Genomic DNA, 25,126 nt, shown 5'->3' with positions numbered 1-25,126 from the left:
ATATATATATATATTTTAACATCTTTATTGGAGTATAATTGCTTTACAATGGTGTGTTAGTTTCTACTTTATAACAAAGTGAATCAGCTATACATATACATATATCTCCATATCTCTTCCCTCTTGCGTCTCCCTCCCATCCTCCCTACCCCACCCCTCTAGGTGGTCACAAAGCACCGAGCTGATCTCCCTGTGCTATGCGGCTGCTTCCCACTAGCTATCTATTTTACATTTGGTAGTGTATATATATGTCCATGCTACTCTCTCACTTCATTCCAGCTTACCCTTCCCCCTCCCAGTGTCCTCAAGTCCATTCTCTACCTCTGCTTCTTTATTCCTGCCCTGCCCGTAGGTTCTTCAGAACCATTTTTTTTTAATTTTTCTTTAGATTCCATACATATGTGTTAGCATATGGTATTTGTTTTTCTCTTTCTGATTTACTTCACTCTGTATGACAGACTCTAGGTCCATCCACCTCACTACAAATAACTAAATTTCGTTTCTTTCTATGGCTGAGCAATATCCCATTGTATATATGTGCCACATCTTCTCTATCCATTCATCTGTCGATGGACACTTAGGTTGCTTCCATGTCCTGGCTATTGTAAATAGAGCTGCAATGAACATTGTGGTACATGACTCTTTTTGAATTATGGTTTTCTCAGGGTATATGCCCAGTAGTGGGATTGCTGGGTCATATGGTAGTTCTATTTTTAGTTTTTTAAGGAACCTCCATACTGTTCTCCATAGTGGCTGTATCAATTTACATTCCCACCAACAATGCAGGAGGGTTCCCTTTTCTCCACACCCTCTCCAGCATTTACTGTTTGTAGATTTTTTGATGATGGTCATTCTGACTTGTGTGAGGTGATACCTCATTGTAGTTTTGATTTGCATTTCTCTAATGATTAGTGATGTTGAGCATCCTTTCATGTGTTTGTTGGCAATCTGCATATCTTCTTTGGAGAAATGTCTATTTATGTCTTCTGCCCATTTTTGGATTGGGTTGTTTGTTTTTTTGATATTGAGTTGCATGAACTGCTTGTTAATTTTGGAGATTAATCCTTTGTCAGTTGCTTCATTTGCAAATGTTTTCTCCCATTCTGAGGGCTGTCTTTTCATCTTGTTTATGTTTTCCTTTGCTGTGCAAAAGCTTTTAAGTTTCATTAGGTCCCATTTGTTTATTTTTGGTTTTATTTCCATTTCTCTAGGAGGTGGGTCAAAAAGGATCTTGCTGTGATTTATGTCATAGAGTGTTCTGCCTATGTTTTCCTCTAAGAGTTTTATAGTGTCTGGCCTTACATTTAGGTCTCTAATCCATTTTGAGTTTATTTTTGTATATGGTGTTAGGGAGTGTTCTAATTTCATTCTTTTACATGTAGCTGTCCAGTTTTCCCAGCACCACTTATTGAAGAGGCTGTCTTTTGTCCATTGTATATTCTTGCCTACTTTATCAAAAATAAGGTGACCATATGTGTGTGGGTTTATCTCTGGGCTTTCTATCCTGTTCCATTGATCTATGTTTCTGTTCTTGTGCCAGTACCATACTGTCTTAATAACTGTAACTTTGTCTGAAGTCCCAGAGCCTGACTCCTCCAGCTCCTTTTTTCTTTCTCAAGATTGCTTTGGCTATTCGGGGTCTTTTGTGTTTCCATACAAACTGTGCAATTTTTTGTTCTAGTTCTGTGAAAAATGCCAGTGGTAGTTTGATAGGGATTTCATCAAATATGTAGATTGCTTTGGGTAGTATAGTTATTTTCACAATGTTGATTCTTCCAATCCAGGAACATGGTATATCTCTCCATCTGTTTGTATCAACTTTAATTTCTTTCGTCAGTGTCATAGTTTTCTGCATACAGGTCTTTTGTCTCCTAAGGTAGGTTTATTCCTAGGTATTTTATTCTTTTTGTTGCAATGGTAAATAGGAGTGTTTCCTTAATTTCTCTTTCAGATTTTTCATCATTGGTGTATAGGAATGCAAGAGATTTCTGTGCATTAATTTTGTATCCTGCAACTTTACCAAATTCATTGATTAGCTCTAGGAGTTTTCTGGTAGCATCTTTAGGATTCTCTATGTATAGTATCATGTCATCTGCAAACAGTGACAGCTTTACTTCTTCTTTTCCAGTTTGGATTCCTTTTATTTCTTTTTCTTCTCTGATTGCTGTGGCTAAAACTTGCAAAACTATGTTAAATAATAGTGGTGAGAGTGGACAACCTTGTATTGTTCCTGATCTTAGAGGAAATGCTTTCAGTTTTTCACCATTGAGAACGATGCTGGCTGTGGGTTTGTCACATATGGTCTTTATTATGTTGAGGTAAGTTCCCTCTATGGCTACTTTCTGCAGGGTTTTTATCATAAATGGGTGTTGAATTTTGTCGAAAGCTTTTTCTGCATCTATTTAGATGATCATATGGTTTTCCTCCTTCAGTTTGTTAATATGGTGTATCACATTGATTGATTTGCATATATTGAAGAATCCTTGCATTCCTAGGATAAACCCCACTAGATCATGGTGTATGATCCTTTTAATGTGCTGTTGGATTCTGTTTGCTAGTATTTTGTTGAGGATTTTTGCATCTATGTTCATCAGTGATATTGGCCTGTAATTTTCTTTCTTCGTGACATCTTTGTCTGGTTTTGGTATCAGGGTGATGGTGGTTTCGTAGAATGAGTTTGAGAGTGTTCCTCCGTCTGGTATATTTTGGAAGAGTTTGAGAAGGATAGGTGTTAGCTCTTCTCTAAATGTTTGATAGAATTCACCTGTGAAACCATCTGGTCCTGGGCTTTTGTTTGTTGGAAGATTTTTAATCATAGTCTCAATCTCAGTGCTTGTGATTGGTCTGTTTATATTTTCTATTTCTTCCTGGTTCAGTCTCAGAAGGTTGAGCTTTTCTAAGAATTTGTCCATTTCTTCCAAGTTGCCCATTTTATTGGCATATAGTTGCTTGTAGTAATCTCTCACGATCCTTTGTATTTCTGCAGTGTCAGTGGTTATTTCTCCTTTTTAATTTCTAATTCTGTTGATTTGAGTCTTCTCCCTTTTTTTCTTGATGAGTCTGGCTAATGGTTTATCAATTTTGTTTATCTTCTCAAAGAACAAGCTTTTAGTTTTATTGATCTTTGCTACTATTTCCTTCCTTCCTTTTTCATTTATTTCTGATTTGACCTTTATGATTTCTTTCCTTCTGATAACTTTGGGGGTTTTTTGTTCTTTTTCTCTAATTGCTTTAGGTGTAAGTTTAGGTTGTTTATTTGAGATGCTTCTTGTTTCTTGAGGTAGGATTGTATTGCTATAAACTTCCCTCTTAGAACTGCTTTTGCTGCATCCCATAGGTTTTGGGTCATCGTGTTTTCATTGCCGTTTGTTTCTAGGAGTATTTTGAGTTCCTCTTTGATTTCTTCAGTGATCTCTTGGTTAAGTAGTGTATTGTTTAGCTTCCATGTGTTTGTATTTTTTACAGATTTTTCCCTGTAATTGATATCTAGTCTCATAGCATTGTGGTCAGAAAAGATACTTGATACGATTTCAATTTTCTTAAATTTACCAAGGCTTGATTTGTGACCCAAGATATGATCTATCCTGGAGAATGTTCCATGAGCACTTGAGAAGAAAGTGTATTCTGTTGTTTTTGGATGGAATGTCCTATAAATATCAATTAAGTCCATCTTGTTTAATGTATAATTTAAAGCTTCTGTTTCCTTATTTATTTTCATTGTGGATGATCTGTCCATTGGTGAAAGTGGGGTGTTAAAGTCCCCTACTATGATTGTGTTACTGTTGATTTCCCCTTTTATGGCTGTTAGCATTTGCCTTATGTATTGAGGTGCTCCTATGTTGGGTGCATAAATATTTACAATTGTTATATCTTCTTTTGGGGTTGATCCCTTGATCATTATGCAGTCCTTCCTTGTCTCTTGTAATAGTCTTTATTTCAAAGTCTATTTTATCTGATATGAGAATTGCTATTCCAGCTTCCTTTTGATTTCCATTTGCATGGAATATCTTTTTCCATCCCCTCACTTTCAGTCTGTATGTGTCCCTAGGTCTGAAGTGGGTCTCTTATAGACAGCATATATAGAGGTCTTGTTTTTGTATCCATTCAGCTAGTCTATGTCTTTTGGTTGGAGCATTTAATCCATCCACATTTAAGGTAGTTATTGATATGTATGTTCCTATTACCATTTTCTTAATTGTTTTGGGTTTGTTATTGTAGGTCTTTTCCTTCTCTTGTGTTTCCTGCCTAGAGAAGTTCCTTTAGCATTTGTTGTAAAGCTGGTTTGGTGGTGCTGAGTTCTCTTAGCTTTTGCTTGTCTGTAAAGGTTTTAATTTCTCTGTCGAATCTGAATGAGATCCTTGCTGGGTAGAGTAATCTTGGTTGTAGGTTTTTCCCTTTCATCACGTTAAAGATGTCCTGCCACTCCCTTCTGGGTTGCAGAGTTTCTGCTGAAAGATCAGCTGTTAACCTTATGGGGATTCCCTTGTATGTTATTTGTTGTTTTTCCCTTCCTGCTCTTAATATTTTTTCTTTGTATTTAATTTTTGATAGTTTGATTAATATGTGTCTTGGCGTGTTTCTCCTTGGATTTATCCTGTATTGGACTCTCTGCACTTCCTGGACTTGATTGACTGTTTCCTTTCCCATATTAAGGAAGTTTTCAACTATATCTCTTCAAATAATTTCCCAGTCCCTTTCTTTTTCTCTTCTTTTCCTGGGACCCCTATAATTCGAATGTTGGTGCATTTAATGTTGTCCCAGAGGTCTCTGAGACTGTCCTCAATTCTTTTCATTCTTTTTTTTTTTTTTTATTCTGCTCTGCAGTAGTTATTTCCACTATTTTATCTTCCAGGTCACTTATCCATTCTTCTGCCTCAGTTATTCTGCTATTGATTCCTTCTAGAGATTTTTAAATTTCATTTATTGTGTTGCTCATCATTGTTTGTTTGCTCTTTAGTTGTTCTAGGTCCTTGTTAAATGTTTCTTGTATTTTCTCCATTCTATTTCCAAGATTTTGGGTCATCTTTACTATCATTACCCTGAATTGTTTTTCAGGTAGGCTGCCTATTTCCTCTTCATTTGTTTCGTCTGGTGGGTTTTTACCTTGCTCCTTCATCTGCTGTGTGTTTCTCTGTCTTCTCATTTTCCTTAACTTACTGTGTTTGGGGTCTCCTTTTCACAGGCTGCAGGTTCGTAGTTCCCGTTATTCTTGGTGTCTGCCCCCATTGGCTAAAGTTGGTTCAGTGGGTTTTGTAGGCTTCCTGATGGAGGGGACTGGTGCCTGTGTTCTGGTGGATGAGGCTGGATCTTGTCTTTCTCGTGGGCATGACTGCATCTGGTGGTGTGTTTTGGGGTGTCTGTGAACTTATTATGATTTTAGGCAGCCTCTCTGCTAATTGTTGGGGTTGTGTTCCTGTCTTGCTAGTTGTTTGGCATAGGGTGTCCGGTACTCTAGCTTGCTGGTCGTTGAGTGGAGCTGGGTCTTTGCATTGAGATGGAGATCTCTGGGAGAACTTTTGGCATTTGATATTACATGGAACCAGGAGGTCTCTGGTGGTCCAATGTCCTGAACTCGGCTCTCCCATCTCAGAGGCACAGGCCTGACACTCGGCCAGAGCACAAAGACCCTGTCAGCCACACTGCTGAGTTAGAATTCAGGCTTCTTTTATACTAAAAGGGGAGAGCGTATGGCTGGTTGTTGCAAACTTCTGGGATGCTGGGATCCTTTGCAGCTGTCCACCTAGGTCTGGTCATAATCGTGCGTGTATTATTTAGCACCCTCAATAGGGTCTGGAGCAACATCATCAACACATCCAGATTTCTGCCATGAAACTTATTAATAGCCACGCTAATTGGTATAAATAGACCATAAATAGCTGTAGGCCACTTCAGGTCAGTTTTGCCATCAAATGGGTTGGCACCAAACTTTCAAAACAGCTTTCAGTTTTCAGAGCATTCTGAATTTGTGGATAAGGGATTGTGGATCTGTATAAATCATGGTTTAATTTTTGAGGAATTTTTAATAGGGGAAAGTGCTCACAATATATTGTTAAGTGAAGGGCAGGGGGAATAGTACCAAAGTGACACAATGACCCCGCTCCATTTTTAAAAAGAAAAATGGGAACACATTTGTAATTTAAATGCAAAATTGGCTGTTTTAAATCCAAACTGACCATAACTGCTTTTGTTTTCCTCTTTTTTTCTTCTTTCTGTTTTTAATCTTCGAGTGCAGTGGTATAATTTTTATCAGTGTAGAAATCAATCATTATTCCACTTGGTTTTCTTTGAACAGTCTACTGGGGCTGGAGAAAGGGAATCCCTCCTTGGCCACCGCCCAGTTGGTGAAGGAAAGGATAAGCCTTTGGATTTACAAAGGGAGGCCCCTTGCTTGGGGAACAGGAGAAAGAACCCAAACTGATTTGTATTAAGAAGTGGGAGGATATTTTTTTGGAGTTGGGTAGAAGCTGGGGGATGAGGGTGAGGTGGAGAGGATGGAGAGGCAAGGAGGGGAGATCATTCAGCATGGGGTTGACCCCTGTATTAGTTTCCTGGCTCCACCATAACTATGTACAACAAATGTAGTGGCTGAAAAATAATAGAAAGTAATCTCTCACAGTTCTAGAGGCTAGAAGTCTAAAATCAAGGTGTGAGCAGGGCCACATGCTCTCTGAAGGCTCTAAGGAAGCATCATGTTCCTTAGGTCATTCTTCGCATCCTCTAGCTTCTTGGCGCTCCTTGGCCTGTGGCAGATAGTTCCAATCTCTCCTTCCTTTGGCTGTCTTTCCTCTGTGTGTGTCTATGTCCAAATTTCCCTCTTCTTATAAGACACCAGTCATTGGATTGGGATGCACTGTAGTTTAGTATGATCTCATCTTAACTTGATTGCATCTGAGAAGAACTTATTTCCAAATAAGGTCACATTTATAGGTTCCAGATGGGCATATATTTTGGGGGGATACTATTCAACTCCATCCAGACCACTAGTGTGTGATTTGACTAAGCAAAGGCAATTCTAATATTCCATTTCCTTTAAAGGCAGTGCCTGCGGAATGAACGAATGAATGATGAATACGGAACTGTGATGTAAATTTCCTCCTTGTCTTTACCCCCAGATTTTCAGGATAAGTCGGCTATGCAAGTGTGGAAATCAAGGAAAAGGCATCTCTTTGCTTCTGTGGGATAAAAACGGGACACCCATGGGAAGTGAAATCAGGAATCCCGGAGGAGGGACCCTGAGAAGGTAAGACCAGGAGTGTCCCTGGGGGCAAGAGCCAGGATCTGAACTGACACCAGGTTACAGATACACACAAAAATAAAACACAAAGATTCATCAGTGGGGATACTGGGGCTTTCCATTTTCTCCAAATATACTTTTACATATTTTCCAAATTTTCTATGATGCTTATAATTTGCTTCAATAATCAGGGGGGAAAACGTTATTTAAAAGAAGGACAATTCAAGGTGATGTATTATTTAGATTTAAATCCAGATCTTCAGAAAATGCCTAAGGAACTGGCAAACTGAGCTCTTCCTTTCTTTAGTCTCATCAGACCGCTCAATACTATTAAAGCAATAATCTTCATCCTCCATGAGTATAATTATCCTCTTCAAATTATTCCCTTTGATCAGCCTGGGTGTTTTCAAAAAATTATTATTATAGTTTTATTAAGAAATCCCTAGGTAAAAGTAATTACCAGTCTCTCTACTAAAAATTAATCAGGACATATTACCATTGTCCAGTAGCCACACACACACACACACACACACACACACACACACACATACAGCAGCCATAAATTATATTTGGTCATAGCCTACTTTACCACACTTTGAAAAACAAATGAAGATTCAAAGTTGTGAATGAACAGACATTAGTCATCTACTACTTTTCATCACTATGCTAGAAACCAGTATAGAGCAATAAACAGAATTTTTTTCTGTTCTCAAAGATCTTACATTTCAGCTCAGAAATAGTGTTGGGACGGGGAATAAACTAAACAGGCAAGTACAATCATGTGAGATAAGTGTTATGATAAGGGAATGCTGGGCTATGAGAACATCCATCAGGTAAAACTGATGTAATCTGGGGTGGAGGTGGGGATCAGTTTAGGGAAGGTCTACTTGAGAAAGTTTAAACTGAGACCTGAGGATAAATAGGAATTTGTCAGGTATAAGAAGAAGAGAAGGGGAAATGGATCAATCAAGGAGGAAAGCAGATATGTAATACTTGATTGTATTATTAAGAACTATTTCAGGTGCAAGTGTTTGTTAGCAGCGAAACTCAAACTAGTTAAGCAAAAGGAATTTGTTGACTCATGTAACTGGAAAGTGAAGGAGAGGTATTAGCTTTAGGCATGGCTGGGTCCAAGGGCTCAAATAATGTCAGGTTTCTGTTTCTCTCTTTATATCTTTATTCTGCTCATGGCTTGGCTTTCATTCTCTAGGCCAACTTCCTCCTCATCTAGGGCAATAGGGCCACCAGCAGCTCCAGTCTCGTATTTTATTAATTTAAGAGCCACACAGAAGAACTTTTTCTCCTTCAAATTCCCATTGGAAATAGTTTTTGTAGATCTTAACTAAGCTAAGGATCTTGAGAGGAGATCATCCTGACTTAGGGTGGGCCCTATATCCAAAAACTGGTGTCCTTATAAGAAGATAGGACACAGAAACACAGAGAAGATGGTGATATGAAGACAGAGGCAGATAATAAGAACCTGCTGTATAAAAAAATAAATAAAATTCTAAAACTAAAAAAAAAAAAAAGACAGAGGCAGAGACTGGAGTTATGCATCTACAAGTCAAGGGGCTCACTTGTACGGGAGCGTGTTAGTGGTTTCATCCTGGGATTTGGAGTCAGGAGCCAACTTGGGTCTCAGAGCCACCACTTACAATCTCTTAGTAAGAAAAACATAAGCATGAAGTGCTGCTGGTACACAGAAAAGTGGGGCAACTCACCAGGTCTGCTGCAGATGCATGCAGGACTTGCCAGAGGGTGTGATTTCTGCCCTGTGTTTTGAAGAATGAATTAGCCAGGTGACAGTAGAAAAGGCATTTGTAGTAGATGCCAGTGGTGCCCACTCATATCTCCCTGGATGTTGGCATCTGGCCCATAACTCTGCACACGCTGGTTCTGCTTGCAACAGCCAGCATCTGCATTCCTCTTCTTGAGGCTTTTGGATCCCTCAGAAGCATATGCAAGATGCTGGAAGTGCAGAGAATTAATCACCCCCCCCCCCCCAGACAGCACTCAACCAATGACTGGCTGGAGTTGGTAGATAAATAGCCAGGCAACTTTCTCCTCCAGTTAGGAAAACTCTGTGTGTTACATAGTCTCCCCACACTCTTCAGAGAGACTCCACTCCATTTGACCCCATCTGTAACTAGTTGGGTAATGCATCATTTATTGGCTTCCTTCCTTTTCCTGTCTCACTTCTCTGCTCCTCAGCTGGTGCTACCTGGGATCATCTCCCAAATAAATTACTTACATTTGATTCCTTGTCTCAGGGTATCCTTCTGAGGGAAACCCAAATTAGACAACATTCCACATAGAAAGGACAGCATGTGCAAGACCATAGGAATATAAGCATGGACATCTCACAACACATTTAAGGGATTATCCAAATTATTTGAGAATCTGCTGCCTGGTCTCTTGGTCTAATGGGTAAATAATTATCCAGGGCTTAGAAATAAATGGGTACCGTTTTGTAATGACCCCTCTTTTATTTTAGGAATTGTTGGAGTTCAGAAGAATGGCTGGGGATTGTTAATTTTCCCTGGAGCCCTCACACCTACACAGTGCCTGGCACATAGTGTGCCCTCAGCAAGTATTTTTTTGAAGTAATGAATTTTATTGTGTTGAAATTGGGGTATTACAAAACTCCAGGGCTTACTATACAACACCCATTCAATAAATGTTTATTGAACAGAACTGAAGGACACTGGAAAGCCAAGGAAAAGCCTTTCTTTGAACAGGCATTGTGCCACCTGGTGGTGACTTTGAGGAGGGGGCCTTTGCAGGCACTGGTTGTGTGCTCTAGAATTTTGAGAACTTTTAGTTAGGGTGCAAGGTTGTAAGCTGAGTTCTTTGTAAGAACAAAACAACAGAAATATTTTAAATGTCCACAACAGGGGAATAATAAATTAAGTGATGTGATATCATTTACATAGAACACTATGCAGTGATTAAAATGAATTAAGTTGATCTATATACATTGATATAGAAATTTCTCCAAGACTTGCTGTTCAAGTGATAAACTGAAGTCACAGAAAATACATATAATATGATGTCATCATATCAAAAAAACTCACCAAAATACACCCCATATCTTTGCTTGTTTGAGAGGCAAACTCAGCTACAGATTGAGTGGGATGCTTAGATGATTTTTAAGTCCCTTCCAGTTCTGAGATTCTGTAATTTTAAGATGACAAGTCAAAGTTTATAGTTCCTTTAGAAAATATACTGCTTTGACTCATATAAGAAAACTGTAAAACTTTATGGAGGGACATAAAAGAAAACCTGGATAAATGGAGACATATGCCAGCTTCCTGGACTGATAGAGTCAACATTGCAAAGATATACATTTCTTCAAAATTAATCTAAGTTTATAAACAACAGCAATAACAAAATCAAAATCTCAATGCAATTTTGGTGGGGGAGGACTTGAAAAAATTTCTAAAGTTCATCTTAAAGGTCAAATGTATAAGAAGAGCCAGAAAATATTTGAAAATAAAATCTATATTATGAAGTTAGAATAATTAGAATCTTATACTAGTGCCAGAACAGACAGACAAAGGAAAAGATGTGGATTTATGAGAATTTAGCATGTAACAAAAGCAACACTTCAACTGAGTCAGGAAAGGATGGGTTGTTCAATTAATTGCTGGGACAGCAGTTACCTTGGTATCCTCACCATGGGAAGGGCATATGCATGTGTCTTTTGTAAAAGCTCCACTGGCCTAATCATTCAGAAAATATTTTAGGTTATATTTTTCTATCCTACTTTGCACCAAAATAAATTCCTAGTAGACTAAAGATTTAGGAACAAAGTCATTAAATATTGATACTAGAGGAAAATATTGGTAAATACATAATTTTGGGATTGAGACAGACTATAAATATGACCTCAAAGGCAAAAACCAAAATGAAAAGATGGATAGATTTGTCTATACCACAATTTTAAAAATTATTTATATATGCAGACATGAATTAAAGTTGAAAGGCAACTGTCAAGCAGGGGAAATATTTGCTACGTGAACGACAGACAATTCTTAAATATATAAAATATTTTTACCAGTCAATAAGATAAAAATGAATGTTTTTATAGAAAAACGGGTTAAGGCATGAACAGGCAATTTGCTAAAGAAGAAATTGAAAGAGCAGATAAGCATAAAAAATTGCTTACATTGTTAGGAATCAAAGGAATGCACATTAAAACAACAGTAAGAAATGTTTTATTCTAACAAAGTTTTAAGTATTTAAAGCAATTTTATTTTTTTTAATTCTTTTTTTTAAAACATTGCTTCTTTTTTTAAAATTATTTTATTTATTTATCTATTTTTGGCTGCGCACGGGCTTTCTCTAGTTGTGGTGAGCAGGGGCTACTCTTCGTTGCGGTGCATGGGCTTCTCATTGCGGTGGCTTCTCTTGTTGCGGAGCACGGGCTCTAGGCACGGGCTTCAGTAGTTGTGGCTTGCAGGCTCCAGAGCGCAGGCTCAGTACTTGTGGCTCACGGTCTTAGCTGTTCTGTGGCACGTGGGATCTTCCCAGACCAGGATTCGAACCCACGTCTCCTGCATTGGCAGGTGGATTCCTAACCACTGTGCCACCAGGGAAGTCCTAAAGTAATTTTAATTTTACTTTTCAAGAAGCTTACGTATCAAAATGTTAACAGTGATTATCTTTGGGTAGTGGGGTTAAGTGTACTTTTTTTTTTTTTTTGCTTTTCTGTGGTGTTATTTAACTTGTGTAGTAAAGAAATAGTAGTTTGCACTGACTCTTAGAAAAGTGCTCAGCTGGGATCTCTGGAGAACTAACCTCTGGAGAGTGAGCGAGGATGTGTCCAAGCTGTGGCTTCCTCTTGGGCCCAGCCTGGAGCTCGCTGAGCCATACTGAACCCTCTTGGCCCCCAACTTCAGGAAGTGGGTCTGGTTGGCTGTGTTTATACAGAGGTAGGGAGACCAGTCAGCAAGCTAGTGCAATGACAATCCAGGTGGCAATTTCTAAAAATTACACACTGTAATTTGGTGTGACAATTCTATTTGGGCAAAAAAAAAAAGAAAGAAAGAAAAAGAAAAGGGACTTCCCTGGTGGTCCAGTAGTTAAGACTCCCTGCTTCCACTGCAGGGGACATGGGTTCAATCCCTGCTTGGGGAACTAGGATCCTGTATGCCACACGTCAGGGCCAAAGAAAAAAAAAAGAAAAAAATATTATGTTATAAATTTAAAAAATGAAATGGCCTGCCTGTTCATGTTATATGGGAAGAAGAAGGTAAAAAAGGAGAAGAAAGTAAAAAAGTCAAATGTGGATGAAGAAAATACTGAGCTAATTTTTGTTGGAGTGGAGTATGCAAATGAAGATGTGGCAACTGTCTATGTGGGGGGCATTTCAGATGCAGAGCCAGCCATCTCCAACATCTGGAACAGTCAGGCCTAGCACGTATTCAAGAAAAAGGAAAGCCCGCTTTAGTAAAGACCGCCCGTGCCTTGCAGACTATCACGTATGTGACCCTCATCAAATCCTGTGCTCATCTCACCTGGCTCTCAGCCCGAATCTAGATCAGCAGAGTCCTCTTGTCTGTTGAGCTTCTGTCTATGCCTGGTGCTAAAACAATTCATCCCTCATAATTCTTCAGAGTTAGTCTCTCCTTTAATTCAGTATTCAGTTTCCAGTACTTCCTCTAGGAGGTGAGAATGAAAGTCTTTCTGTATCAAAGCAGCTTCTACTTCTGGAGAAAACTGAGTTGCCTTAGGTTGGGTTCCCCAGAAAGAGATTCTGAAAGAATTCTTTGTGTGCAGAGTTGCTGGAGAGGAAGGGAAAGAGGACTGGGCAGAAGAAGTGGGGCTTCTCCGCCAGTCCCATGGAGACCTGGGATGGCCCTGCAGGGTTGTCCTCAATTGAAATCCAAGGGTCAGGCCTTTGTCCCCACAGATTAACCAGTCATTGGATGTGCACTGTCCCTGGAGAGAAGGCATATTCTTGGATGAGGCAGGTGTCTTCATCCAAGGGAAATCTCCAGAGAGGAAGCCATCTGAATTGCTCTGGCAGACTCTAGAAGAAGGAAAGAAAAGCCCAAGGGAAGTGGGCTTGCTGGAATGATTTATTTTGTGGAGCCAGAAGACCAGACAGAGGATTATGTTCCATTGGAGGCCCAAAAGACAGATAATATACAAAGACAGCAAGGAAGGCACTGATGAGAGGAGTACCAGCTAGGGATGATGGTAAGAGAAGCAATCACAGGGCTGGGCTTGATAATATCCAGGAGGATGATAGCATCCTGAAGTAATAGAAGCCAAGTGGTGGCTTTAACCACCAGAAGTCTGGGGGCTGTAATTACTATAACAGCTGGCAAGGTCAAGGGGGCAGCCTTAGGGGGCTTGATCCACCGAGGTTGTGAAGGTATTTAATAATACAAGGTGTCCCTAGGGGAAAAAATAGATGGGCAGCCAACTGGGTTTTGCTTAACATCTATGACCGGAAAAACACAAGAATGGAGGAACAGGGCTTCTCTGGTGGTGCAGTGGTTAAGAATCCACCTGCCAATGCAGGGGACACGGGTTTGAGCCCTGGCCCGGGAAGGTCCCACATGCCGCGGAGCAACTAAGCCTGTGCACCACAATTACTGAGCCTGCGCTCTAGAGCTCGTGTGCCACAACTACTGAAGCCCACGCGGCTAGAGCCTGTGCTCTGCAACAAGAGAAGCCACTGCAATGAGAAGCCTGCGCACCGCAATGAAGAGTAGCCTCCACTCGCCGCAACGAGAGAAAGCCCGCACACAGCAACAAAGACCCAATGCAGCCAATAAAATAAAATAAAATAAAATAAAATAAAATAAAATAAAAAATAAAGAATGGAGGAACAGGTGTCTCAGAGTTGTTACCCCAATAAAAAGTCATGTTCTTTGCTTAATTCTCACATCTGAGTCAATTTTCAGACCCAGACCACAGAACCCATTGACCAAAGAGGTGGCTGGGTCCCGAGGAAGAAGAATCCTAAAACACTGAAACAAGTATTTACAGTAATGATTGCTCCATGGCCTATGACCATTTTCTCAGCTAACTATATATTGGGGAAAGAGGAATACCCAGACATTTCCCAGAGTCTGAAAGGATCTTGTTACTCAGAAATCCAAGTGTTATCAAGTCCTCTCTCTAAGACTGGGGACTTCTGGGGGTCAGGTAATAAGCGGAGTCCTGGGTAACATCCAGCTTACAATTGGTCCCTGGGCCCATAGACCCACCCAGTGGTCATTTCCCCAGACTCTGAGTGCATAACTGGGAGTATATATATTGGGAAGCTGAAGCAAGCCCCACATTAGGTCCTTGGCCTTGAGTTCTCATGTGGGGAAGACCAAGTGAAAGCCTCTGAAACTGTCCCCTCCCTATCAAGTCGAGATAGTAAATCAAAACCTGTATTTCATCCAAGGGGAAGCGGGGGATGATGGTGGAGTTAATGCCACATGAACAACCCAAAGGATGGTTGTCCCTGTCATATTTCCATTTAGTTTGCCTGGCTGGCCCCTTCAGAAACCAGGAGGATGGCTTACAAACTACTGCAGACCTAATCATGTAATAGCCCTGATCACAGCTGTTGTGTCAGCTCTGTGATCCATCATAGTACAGGATCTGGACCACTTGGTCAACCCACAGAATGTCACACCCGTTTCATTGATGACATCATGCTAATCAGGCAGGATGAGCAAGAGGTGGCTAGTATATTGGAAACCTTGGTAAGAAACATGCACTTCAGAGGGTGGGAGATAAGCCCATGAAGATTCAGGGAACTGCCCCTTCAGTTTTTAGGGAACCAGTGGTCAGAGATATGCCAACATAGTTCCTTTAAAGCAAAAGGCAAATTACAAAATATAGACAAGCAAGATAAAAGAAAAAATTACTTTAAAACACTCTAAAAGTGATACCTAAAAATAGTGTTTATATCCTTTAGGATGTTCTTCATTGTGCATAGAATATAAATATAACAAACTGACTTTGAAATTATGGATCATGTCACTATCTGATATCTTATTTATTTACTTGTTTACTTGCTTGTTGTCTCTTTCTTCACTGTGATATAAGCTCCATGAAAGTAGGGTCTGTCTTGTTCTCTGTTTCCCTGGCACTTAGAAGGCACTTGGTGCCCAATAAATATTTTTTGGTGGAATGAATGAAGTGTACTATACACATTACTTTGTAGCCAGCTATTTTCAACTATCTTCCAGATGCTTCAGGTTATTCTTCATCTTCCTTAGAATGTGCCATGTGGAAACAGTTTTCACAGTCCAAAGACTACTTCTATCAGTGCGACTTCTGAACCAAGAAACCTTAGCCTTTTGGCAGCCCTCGAAACTCCTTCCTTTTGGTCAGCACTGCCTTAGAATCTACAGCGGGCACAGCCTTGCCTGGATCACTCATTAGAGGGACCCAAGTCAGGTTCCAAGACCTGAGCAAGTGAAGATGTTCCCAGGCGAGCAGCTCTGCCTGCAGCCACGTCCCTCCTCCGGCCACGCGGGGGCGCTAGAGCGCCACAGTTCACATGGGATCGGGGCCTTCTGGGAGGAAGACTCTGGGCGGGTGTATTGACTGCCCGGTGTGGGCGGAGCCAAAGGCGTCCATGTCCGAGCCGACGGCAGGAAGTGAAGAGTTCGGGCTCCTTTGGCGGGGCGTACGCTTGCGCATAGGTCGGGTCAGAGGAATCTTCGTTTTCGACACTGCTAGGGTCTGTCCTGGTGGGGGTCGCCTTTGCACGGCTGTTAAGAGTGGGCCGGGCCCAGGGGAGGGGGCAGAGTACGGGAGTTGGGGTGGGGGGAGCTTGGAGGGGCGCTGGGGTGAGGAGCGGGGACCCTTGGGGACCCGGCTGGGTTGGGGTGGCCAGGCCTGGGGTGGAGGAGGGACGACGGGGAGCCGGGCTGGAGTGAAGCGCGGGGGCAGCGTGTGGAGTCGGGGGAGAGGGAGAGTGGGAAAGGAGGACGTGGCGGTAAAGTCTCCTTTTCCCGCCTGATCCCGTCCTGGTGTGAACTGCGGGGACCCCAGGTGCTACCCTGGCAGCGCGGGAGTTGCAAATAGGCAGGTGGCTGCATTTTCCGGGAAGATAAGCTCCCTCTCCTCCCAGCCTTCTCATTAGCGGCCCTTTTTTAAAAGTTGTGTTTTTTTTTTTACCGCAGTATCGTGTGCGTCACAGTGACACCTTCACCCGTAGAAAACCGCTTCCAGCCGCTTTTGGCATCTTGAGACTCAAACCATCTCTTTTACCTGTTCCCTCTTAAAGCAGAGAAAATAAAAGTTTCCCTACCCAAACCCCGCAGTGAAAAATAGGAAATTCCCTGTCTCAACAGTTGTAGGGTATTTAAATAATTTCTTCATGAACTTGTCTACAGATTCACTTTTTGTGCTCCTTAAATAATGTCACTTGCCTGCGTAAAGTGGAACAACAATTGTGTTGTGCCATACAGTCCTCAATGAGAAATTTTAGTCCAGGGAGATGAAAATACTTCATTGGGAATTCAGGGATTGAACAACTATAGTGACTCTGACCAATGCCATGTAACCCTCACTAAAAGGATTTGGGTCCATATCCATCATTCTCAGCTGTGGTGAAGGGGTGCAGTCTGGCATTTGGAAGCTTAAGAACCAACTCTGTTGCCTTCCAATTTATTATTATTTTTTTAAGCCTTCCATCATGTGTGTACTTTGCTTGAATGATTATTTTAAAGTACATGTTCTATTTTTGCCAATCTGACAGCTGTTTCCATAGAAACTAGGGAAGAAATAGTCACTTTCAGAAGAGTTGTTAAAACTGTCTTCCCGGCTTCAGCTGTGAGTGCCAGTGAGCGCTGTACTTGCTCATTCTGAGATGGTACTTAAAGAATTAAGGATCTGAAATGTTCGTAGAGGCTAACAATCCAAATTGTTTAATTTTCTCACATCATTAATTTAGTAATCCTGGAAGTCTGCCAGCTATGTTTGTTGACCTGCTACAGTTCTTTGAAGAGGATGTGTCAGCCCTGATTCTTCTGCTCTGTGTAGTCTAGTGATTGGATCTTTGAAAATGTATAAATAGTTTTCTTCTCCCATTCTTTACCCTTTCTTAAGGATAAAGCAGGGATTACAAAATATCAGGCACTATTTCTGTTTCAAGTGACACTTGTCTGATATAAATGATAACGTTTTTGCTTATATATGTACTACATATAGTGTTTGGGGCTTTTGCTAACTTCTGTGTCAGTAGAATAAATTTCACGTTAGTTGTGAGCTATGAGCAGGAGTTTGCTTGACGTGTGAACAGAGCTAAGCAGTGTAAATAGATGTGCACAGAGATGAGAGCTTTTCTGAGAGGTGTAAGTAAATCAGTGGGTCTGGAGCTTTGGAATGGGTGAAGGAGGGGTAGGGAAGGTGCCTGGAGAAACAGTGGGAGGTGGTATTATGAGGGGCTTGGTCTACAATATGCAGGAGTTTATTGAAGCCCATGGAAACCAATGGTAATTACAAATATAGTTGCCTTTATTGATTTGGGGCTTACAAAAGTAATAACACATCCTGTAAAAGTTTAAACAGCACGGAAATATATACGATGGAAATACTGAATCCCTTGCAATCATCCCGCCACCCCAGATAACCACTGTGAATGGTTTGGTGTGTATTCCTTTAGATTTATTTATATTTGTATATACTAGTGTGTTTTAAGCATTCCTATGTAAAAAATTTGAGTAATTTTCAAATAATTTGATATATAGATAATACTATTTATGAAAATTGATGTTCTGAAGCATCTTTCCAGATAATATTGTATTAGCCTAGACAGAGTTAGATTTATATATTTTTCCCTGTAACTTTTATTATGAAGATTTGAAACACTAAAAAAAACTGAAAAGAAATTTAATGAGCACATATATAACCACCACTTAGATACAAAGATTGTTAGCGTTTTTCTGTATTGCCTTTATGTTCTGTGTGTATGTCTGAATGTTTTTTTTTTAATTAATTAATTGATTTATTTATTTTTGGCTGTGTTGGGTATTTGTTTCTGTGTGAGGGCTTTCTCTAGTTGCGGCAAGCGGGGGCCACTCTTCATCGCGGTTCGCAGGCCTCTCACTATTGCGGCCTCTCCTGTTGTGGAGCATAGGCTCCAGATGCGCAGGCTCAGTAGTTGTGGCTCACGGGCCCAGTTGCTCTGCGGCATGTGGGATCTTCCCAGACCAGGGCTCGAACCCGTGTCCCCTGCATTGGCAGGCAGATTCTCAACCACTGCACCACCAGGAAAGCCCATGAATGTATTTTTATTATAAAATTTGAAAGTTTTATTCATCATGAAAAGAGAGTTCAGCAAGCATTTCAGGTATAAGATATTCACCTACATAACCACATCTTTATCACCTAAGTAAATAAGCAACTCTTATCTAAAATAACCTAAAAGCAAATTCATATTCAAATTACCCCAATAGTTCCAGTTGTCTTCTAAAACAAATTTTTTTTCTTTCAAATTAGGATCTAATCAGAATTCACACATTGCATTTGGTTGTCTCTTTTTAGTACCTTTAAAAAAAAATAGCTTAATGTATAGTTGATATACAATAAATTGGACATATTTAAACTGTGCATGTTTTGACTTATGTGTATATCTATGAAACCAACAACACAATCACAATAGTGAACATTTTAGTTGCCCCCCCCAAACTTTGTAATCCCTCCTCTTGCCCCTCTTTACCTTTCCATCCTCTGATTTCTCTATAAGTATAAATTAGTCTGCATTTTCTACAGTTTATATTATATAGCTGAAATCATAGAACATGATTTTTGGAGAGAGAGTAGTGTTCTTTCCTGTGTATTTTTCTTCCTGTGTATGGGTCTGGCTTCTCTCACTTGCTAGTGTTTTTGTGTATTGCTCTTGTATTCTGCCACCTTAAACTCATTCTAATAGTTTTTTTTGTAGATTTCTTTGGATTTCCTGGATAGACAGTCATGTTATCTAGGAATAAAGATCATTTTACTTCTTTATTATCTGGATGCCATTTATTTAGTTAGTTATGTATCTGTTTATTTAATTCTGTTGCACTGGCTAGCATCTCCAGTATAATGTTGAATAGAAGTGGTGGGAGCAGACATATTTGCCTTGCTCCTGATCTGAGGAGGAAAGTATAATCTTTCACCAGTAAACATACTGTTGCTTATAGGTTCCTGTAGATGTCCTAGTTACTGAGAGTTTTTATCAGGGTTGGTTGTTGGATTTTATCCATTACTTTTTCTGTGTCTTTTGAGATGATCATGTAGTGTTTCTTTCTTCAGTTAGGGTGAATTACATTGATTGATTTTTTTTTTTTTAAACATCTTTATTGAAGTATAATTGCTTCACAATGGTGTGTTAGTTTCTGCTTTATAACAAAGTGAATCAGCTACACATATACACACGTTCCCATATCTCCTCCCTCCCGCATCTCCCTCCCTCCCACCCTCCCCATCCCACCCCCCCAAGGCGGTCACAAAGCACCGAGCTGATCTCCCTGTGCTATGCGGCTGCTTCCCACTAGCTATCTATTTTACATTTGGTAGTGTATATATGTTCATGACACTCTCTCACCCTGTCACATCTCACCCCTCACCCTCCCCATGTCCTCAAGTCCATTCTTTAGTAGGTCTGTGTCTTTATTCCCATCTTGCCACTAGGTTCTTCATGACTTTTTTTTTTTTCCCTTAGATTCCATATACATGTGTTAGCATACTGTATTTGTTTTTCTCTTTCTGACTTACTTCACTCTGTATGACAGACTATAACTCCATCCACCTCATTACAAATACTTCCATTTCATTTCTTTTTATGGCTGAGTAATATTCCATTGTATATATGTGCCACATCTTCTTTATCCATTCATCCGATGATGGACACTTTGGTTGCTTCCATGTCCTGGCTATTGTAAATAGAGCTGCAATGAACATTTTGGTACATGACTCTTTTTGAATTATGGTTTTCTCAGGGTATATGCCCAGTAGTGGGATTGCTGGGTCGTATGGTAGTTCTATTTGTAGTTTTTTAAGGAACCTCCATACTGTTCTCCATAGTGGCTGTATCAATTTACATTCCCACCAACAGTGCAAGAGTGTTCCCTTTTCTCCACACCCTCTCCAGCATTTATTGTTTGTAGATTTTTTGATGATGGCCATTCTGACCGGTGTGAGATGATACCTCATTGTAGTTTTGATTTGCATTTCTCTAATGATTAATGATGTTGAGCATTCTTTCATGTGTCTGTTGTCCATCTGTATATCTTCTTTGGAGAAATGTCTATTTAGGTCTTCTGCCCATTTTTGGATTGGGTTGTTTGTTTTTTTGTTATTGAGCTGCATGAGCTGCTTGTAAATCTTGGAGATTAATCCTTTGTCAGTTGCTTCATTTGCAAATATTTTCTTCCATTCTGAGGGTTTTTTGGTCTTGTTTATGGTTTCCTTTGCTGTGCAAAAGCTTTTAAGTTTCATTAGGTCCCATTTGTTTATTTTTGTTTTTATTTCCATTTCTCTAGGAGCTGGGTCAAAAAGGATCTTGCTGTGATGTATGTCATAGAGTGTTCTGCCTATGTTTTCCTCTAAGAGTTTGATAGTGTCTGGCTTTACACTTAGGTCTTTAATCCATTTTGAGTTTATTTTTGTGTATGGTGTCAGGGAGTGTTCTAATTTCATACTTTTACATGTACCTGTCCAATTTTCCCAGCACCACTTATTGAAGAGGTTGTCTTTTCTCCACTGTATATGCTTGCCTCCTTTATCAAAGATAAGGTGACCATATGTGTGTGGGTTTATCTCTGGGCTTTCTATCCTGTTCCATTGATCTATATTTCTGTTTTTGTGCCAGTACCAAACTGTCTTGATTACTGTAGCTTTGTAATATAGTCTGAAGTCAGGGAGCCTGATTCCTCCAGCTCCATTTTTCGTTCTCAAGATTACTTTGCCTATTCGGGGTCTTTTGTGTCTCCATATAAATTGTGAAATTTTTTGTTCTAGTTCTGTGAAAAATGCCATTGATTGATTTTTGAATTTTTATTCAACCTTGCATTCCTGAGACAAACCTCACTTGGTCATGAGGTATTGTCTTTTTAATATATATTTGAATTAGATTTCCTGAAATATTATTAAGAATTTTTGTATCTATGTTCATGAGGGATATTATTCTGTAGTCTTCTTGTAATTTTTTTTCCTGTCTTTGGTATCAGGGTAGTGCTGGTCTTATGGAAGGAGTTGCAAATTATTCCTTTTTAATTTCCTGGAAGAGTTTATATAGAATTATTATTATTTCTTCTTTAAATGTTTGGTAGAAGCCTTTTGGTTCTGGAGCTTTCTTCATGGGAAGGTTTTTAACTATAAATTCAATTTAAAAATTGGGTATAGGGCTCTTCAGGTTGTTTATTTCTTCTTGAGTGAGCTCTGGTAGTTTGTGTTTTTCAAGGAATGTATCCATTTAATCCAAGGTGTCAAATTTAAGGTTTTCTCTTTCATTGGTTGTAAGAAATTTGATATACCTTAGAGTAGTTTCTTTTGTGTTTCCTGTGTGTGTGGTTTGTTAAACTTCTTGGATTTGTGGGTTTACAGTTTTCATCAAATTTGGAAAATTTTGGCCATTATTTTTTCAAGTTTTTTTTTTTTTTTCTGTCTACTATTCCTCCCCACTTTTTAGGGACTCCATTTACACATATATCAGGTCACTTGAGTTATCCCACACCTCAGTGATGCTGTATGCATTTCTTAAAGTCTATTGTCTCTCTGCATTCCATTTTGGATAGTTTTTTATTGATACGTCAATTTGTAAGTCTTTATTTATACAATGTCTAATTTGGTGTTAGTCTCATCCAGTATAATTTTTATCTAAGACATTATAGTTTTCGAATCTAGAAATTCAATGTCGATCTTTTGAAAAAATATATTCCATGTCTCTACATAACATGCCCAAACTTTCCTTTAACTTCTTAAACATAAGCAATATGTATAACTAGTTTAATATCCTTGAATTCCCAGCTTCATCTCTTTAATTTAGGAGGACCATTGGGCTGCGCTTGGTTTCCCCTCTTTGCATAGTGGCCTAGAAACTCTCTCCAGGCAGAAGGCTGGGGCAGTTGTAGGGCTTGCCTTATTTGTTTCCCATTTCTCAGGGATGACTGTTCTTCGTTGCCTGATGTTCAGTATGTTGAAACCATTGTTTTACTTATTGTGTCTGTTTTTTTTTTTTAATTGAAGTATAGTTGATTTACAATATTGTGTTAGTTTTAGGTGTACAGCAAAGTGATTCAGTTGTGTGTGTGTGTGTATATATATATTTCAGATTATTTTCCATTATAGGTTATTACAAGATGTTGAATATAATTCCTTGCGCTATACAGAAAGTCCTTGTTGCTTATCTGTTTTATGTATGGCAGTTTGTAACTGTTAATCCCATACTCCTAATTTATCCCTCCCCCCTCCCTTTCCCCAACAACCCTAAGTTTGTTTCCTATGTCTGTGAATTTGTTTCTCTTTTGTATATAGACTCATTTGTATTATTTTTTTGGATTCTAAATATACATGATATATAATATTTGACTTATTTCACTAAGTATAATATTCTCTAGGTCCATCCATCTTGCTGCAAATGGCAGTATTTCATTCTGTTTTATGGCTGAGTAATATTCCATTGTGTTGATGGGCACTTGGGTTGTTTCCATGGCTTGGCTGTTGCAAATAGTGCTGCTATGAACATTGGGGTGCATGTAGCTTTTTGAATTAGGGTTTTCGTCTTTTATGAATATGTACCAAGGAGTGGGATTGCTAGATCATATGGTAGCTCTATTAGTTTAAGGAAGCTCCATACTGTTTCCCATAGTGGCTGTATCAATTTACATTCCCACCAACAGTGTAGGAGGGTTCCCTTTTCTCCACACCTTCTCCAGCATTTATTATTTGTCGACTTTTTGGCGATGGCCATTCTGACCAGTGTGAGGTGATACTTCATTGTGGTTTTGATTTGCATTTCTGTAATAATTAGCGATGTTGAGCATCTTTTCATGTGCCTGTTGGCCATCTATGTGTCTTCTTTGGAAAAATGTCTGTTTAGGTCTTCATATTCTGTCTGTTTTTTTGGTTATTTTCAGTGACAGGATAAGTCCCTTTTACTCTGTATTGACCTGAATCAGAAGTGCCAGTATTATATTTGAACGGAACAAATTTGTATTTTATTTTTATTTATTTATTTTTGCTTTTTTTTTTTTTTTAGGTTTTTAAAAAAATATTTATTTATTTTATTTATTTTTTTGGCCGCGTCAGGTCTTAGTTGCGGCACACAGGGTCTTTGTTGAGGTGTGCAGGATCTTTTGTTGTGGTGTGCGGGCTTCTCTCTAGTTGTGACGTGCGGGTTTTCTCTCTCAGGTTGTAGTGCTCGGGCACCAGGGCACGTGGGCTCTGTAATTGTGGCACAGTGGGCTCTAGTTGAGACACACGGGCTCAGTAGTTGTGTCTTGCGGGCTTAGTTACCCCGCGGCATGTGGGATCTTAGTTCCTGGAGCAGGGATCGAACCTGCTTCCCCTGCATTGTAAGGTGGATTCTTTACCACTGGACCACCAGGGAAGTCCCACAAATCTGTATTTTTAAAAATGCATTTTATGTTAGACTTTACTATTCCATTAAATACTCTTTCCCCCCATTACTGCCAATTGCTGAAACTTAGTGCTGTTTTTATTTAATCCATTCCTTATTCCCCAAATAATATAGCTGTTAAAATAAAAATAGACTCACCCAACTAAAATTAAAAAATGAAAAGAAGAAAAAAATCCAGATTTTGAAAGTACATGTTGTTGAGTTAAAAGTTAGTAAAACCTCTTTGGTTTTTATTGTTAAGAGGAGTTGGTGCAGGGGGCAGTGAGTAGAAACCCAAGGTAATTTAGTTGGAGATGTGTTAAAGGAAGAACACCTTTTTCATAAGTGTTATATTCCCAGTTTGGTAATAAGTATTTTGCTTAGATATTTATAGTTTATATTTTGTGTTCCAGATAATCAGGCAAAACAAAGATGAGCTTCATCTGTGGACTGCAGTTTGCTGCTAGAAACTGTGTTTTCTTCCGATTGAATTTACTGACCAGCTGGAGAAAATGTAACACACAAGCTGTAACCTCACTGGACTGTCATCAAGTGAAAATTAACAATATAGTAAATAAGTCTCTGGGCCTGGGAGTAAATCAGGGTGATAGATGGACATTTCTGCCTGAAAACTTTCATTTCTATAGGACTTTTAATAACAAAAGAACAGGCTGCCTCTTGAGCACCAGAAGTAAGGAAATTTGGATGATTACCCAAAAATGTACTGCATGGAATAACTCTTTTTCAAGACAGCTACTGATGAAAGACGTTCCAGTAGTTCCTGCTCTTTCAGTGGTGCATCCTGTAAACTGTTTACCCACAAGAGACATCAGGAGTTTCCATACTTCTCCGCGGTTTCAAGCTGCTCCGGTTCCTCTCTTGTTGATGATTCTTAAACCAGTGCAGAAGCTACTGGCTATCATTGTGGGCAGGTAAAATGCTCTTTAAAATATAAACTCTTAAAAAGTATCTGTAAAACTCACTTTTAAAGAAAACTTGATAGATTTCCCTCCCATAATTAGCTCAGAATTCAGTTTCTAGACAGTTGGTTCTACTCAGTTTTTTTATGTATGCCTTAATAATCTTAAAATCATTTATTGCATATTATAGTACAGAAATGTGATCTTTAAAAGTTATTCTTGTATATTTTATATAGACACTATTTAAAAGGTCTTATATTTATGATTACAAGAATCAGAAATGTTTGTTATAACTCATGTATAAGAACTGTACTTACAAGCATTCCTTTTTAGTTCATGGAATTTGAGACAATGGATCATGAAACTGAAGAACTTTGCTTACTTAAGAAAGGGCTCATTCCTAGC

The 25,126-nt window shown here is 39.3% G+C and overlaps 1 protein-coding gene across 4 annotated transcripts in view; it reads left to right on the top strand.

Moving 5' to 3' along the window:
- The first annotated feature begins 15,819 nt into the window (after positions 1-15,819).
- The window catches only part of OMA1 (OMA1 zinc metallopeptidase), an 82,063-nt gene continuing 72,756 nt past the window's right edge, over positions 15,820-25,126 (top strand). For 3 of the 4 annotated variants that reach the window (XM_059898824.1, XM_059898842.1, XM_059898853.1), the window contains exons 1-2: positions 15,820-15,932; positions 24,215-24,733. In XM_059898824.1, coding sequence (XP_059754807.1) covers positions 24,234-24,733 — 500 coding nt within the window. In that variant the 5' untranslated portion in view covers positions 15,820-15,932; positions 24,215-24,233. The remainder of the gene's footprint in view (positions 15,933-24,214; positions 24,734-25,126) is intronic. The other variant, XM_059898834.1, reaches the window with a different exon arrangement.

The sequence above is a fragment of the Balaenoptera ricei genome, chromosome 1 (assembly GCF_028023285.1).
Source record: "Balaenoptera ricei isolate mBalRic1 chromosome 1, mBalRic1.hap2, whole genome shotgun sequence".
NCBI lineage: Eukaryota > Metazoa > Chordata > Mammalia > Artiodactyla > Balaenopteridae > Balaenoptera > Balaenoptera ricei.
This window is presented reverse-complemented; position numbering and strand designations above follow the sequence as displayed.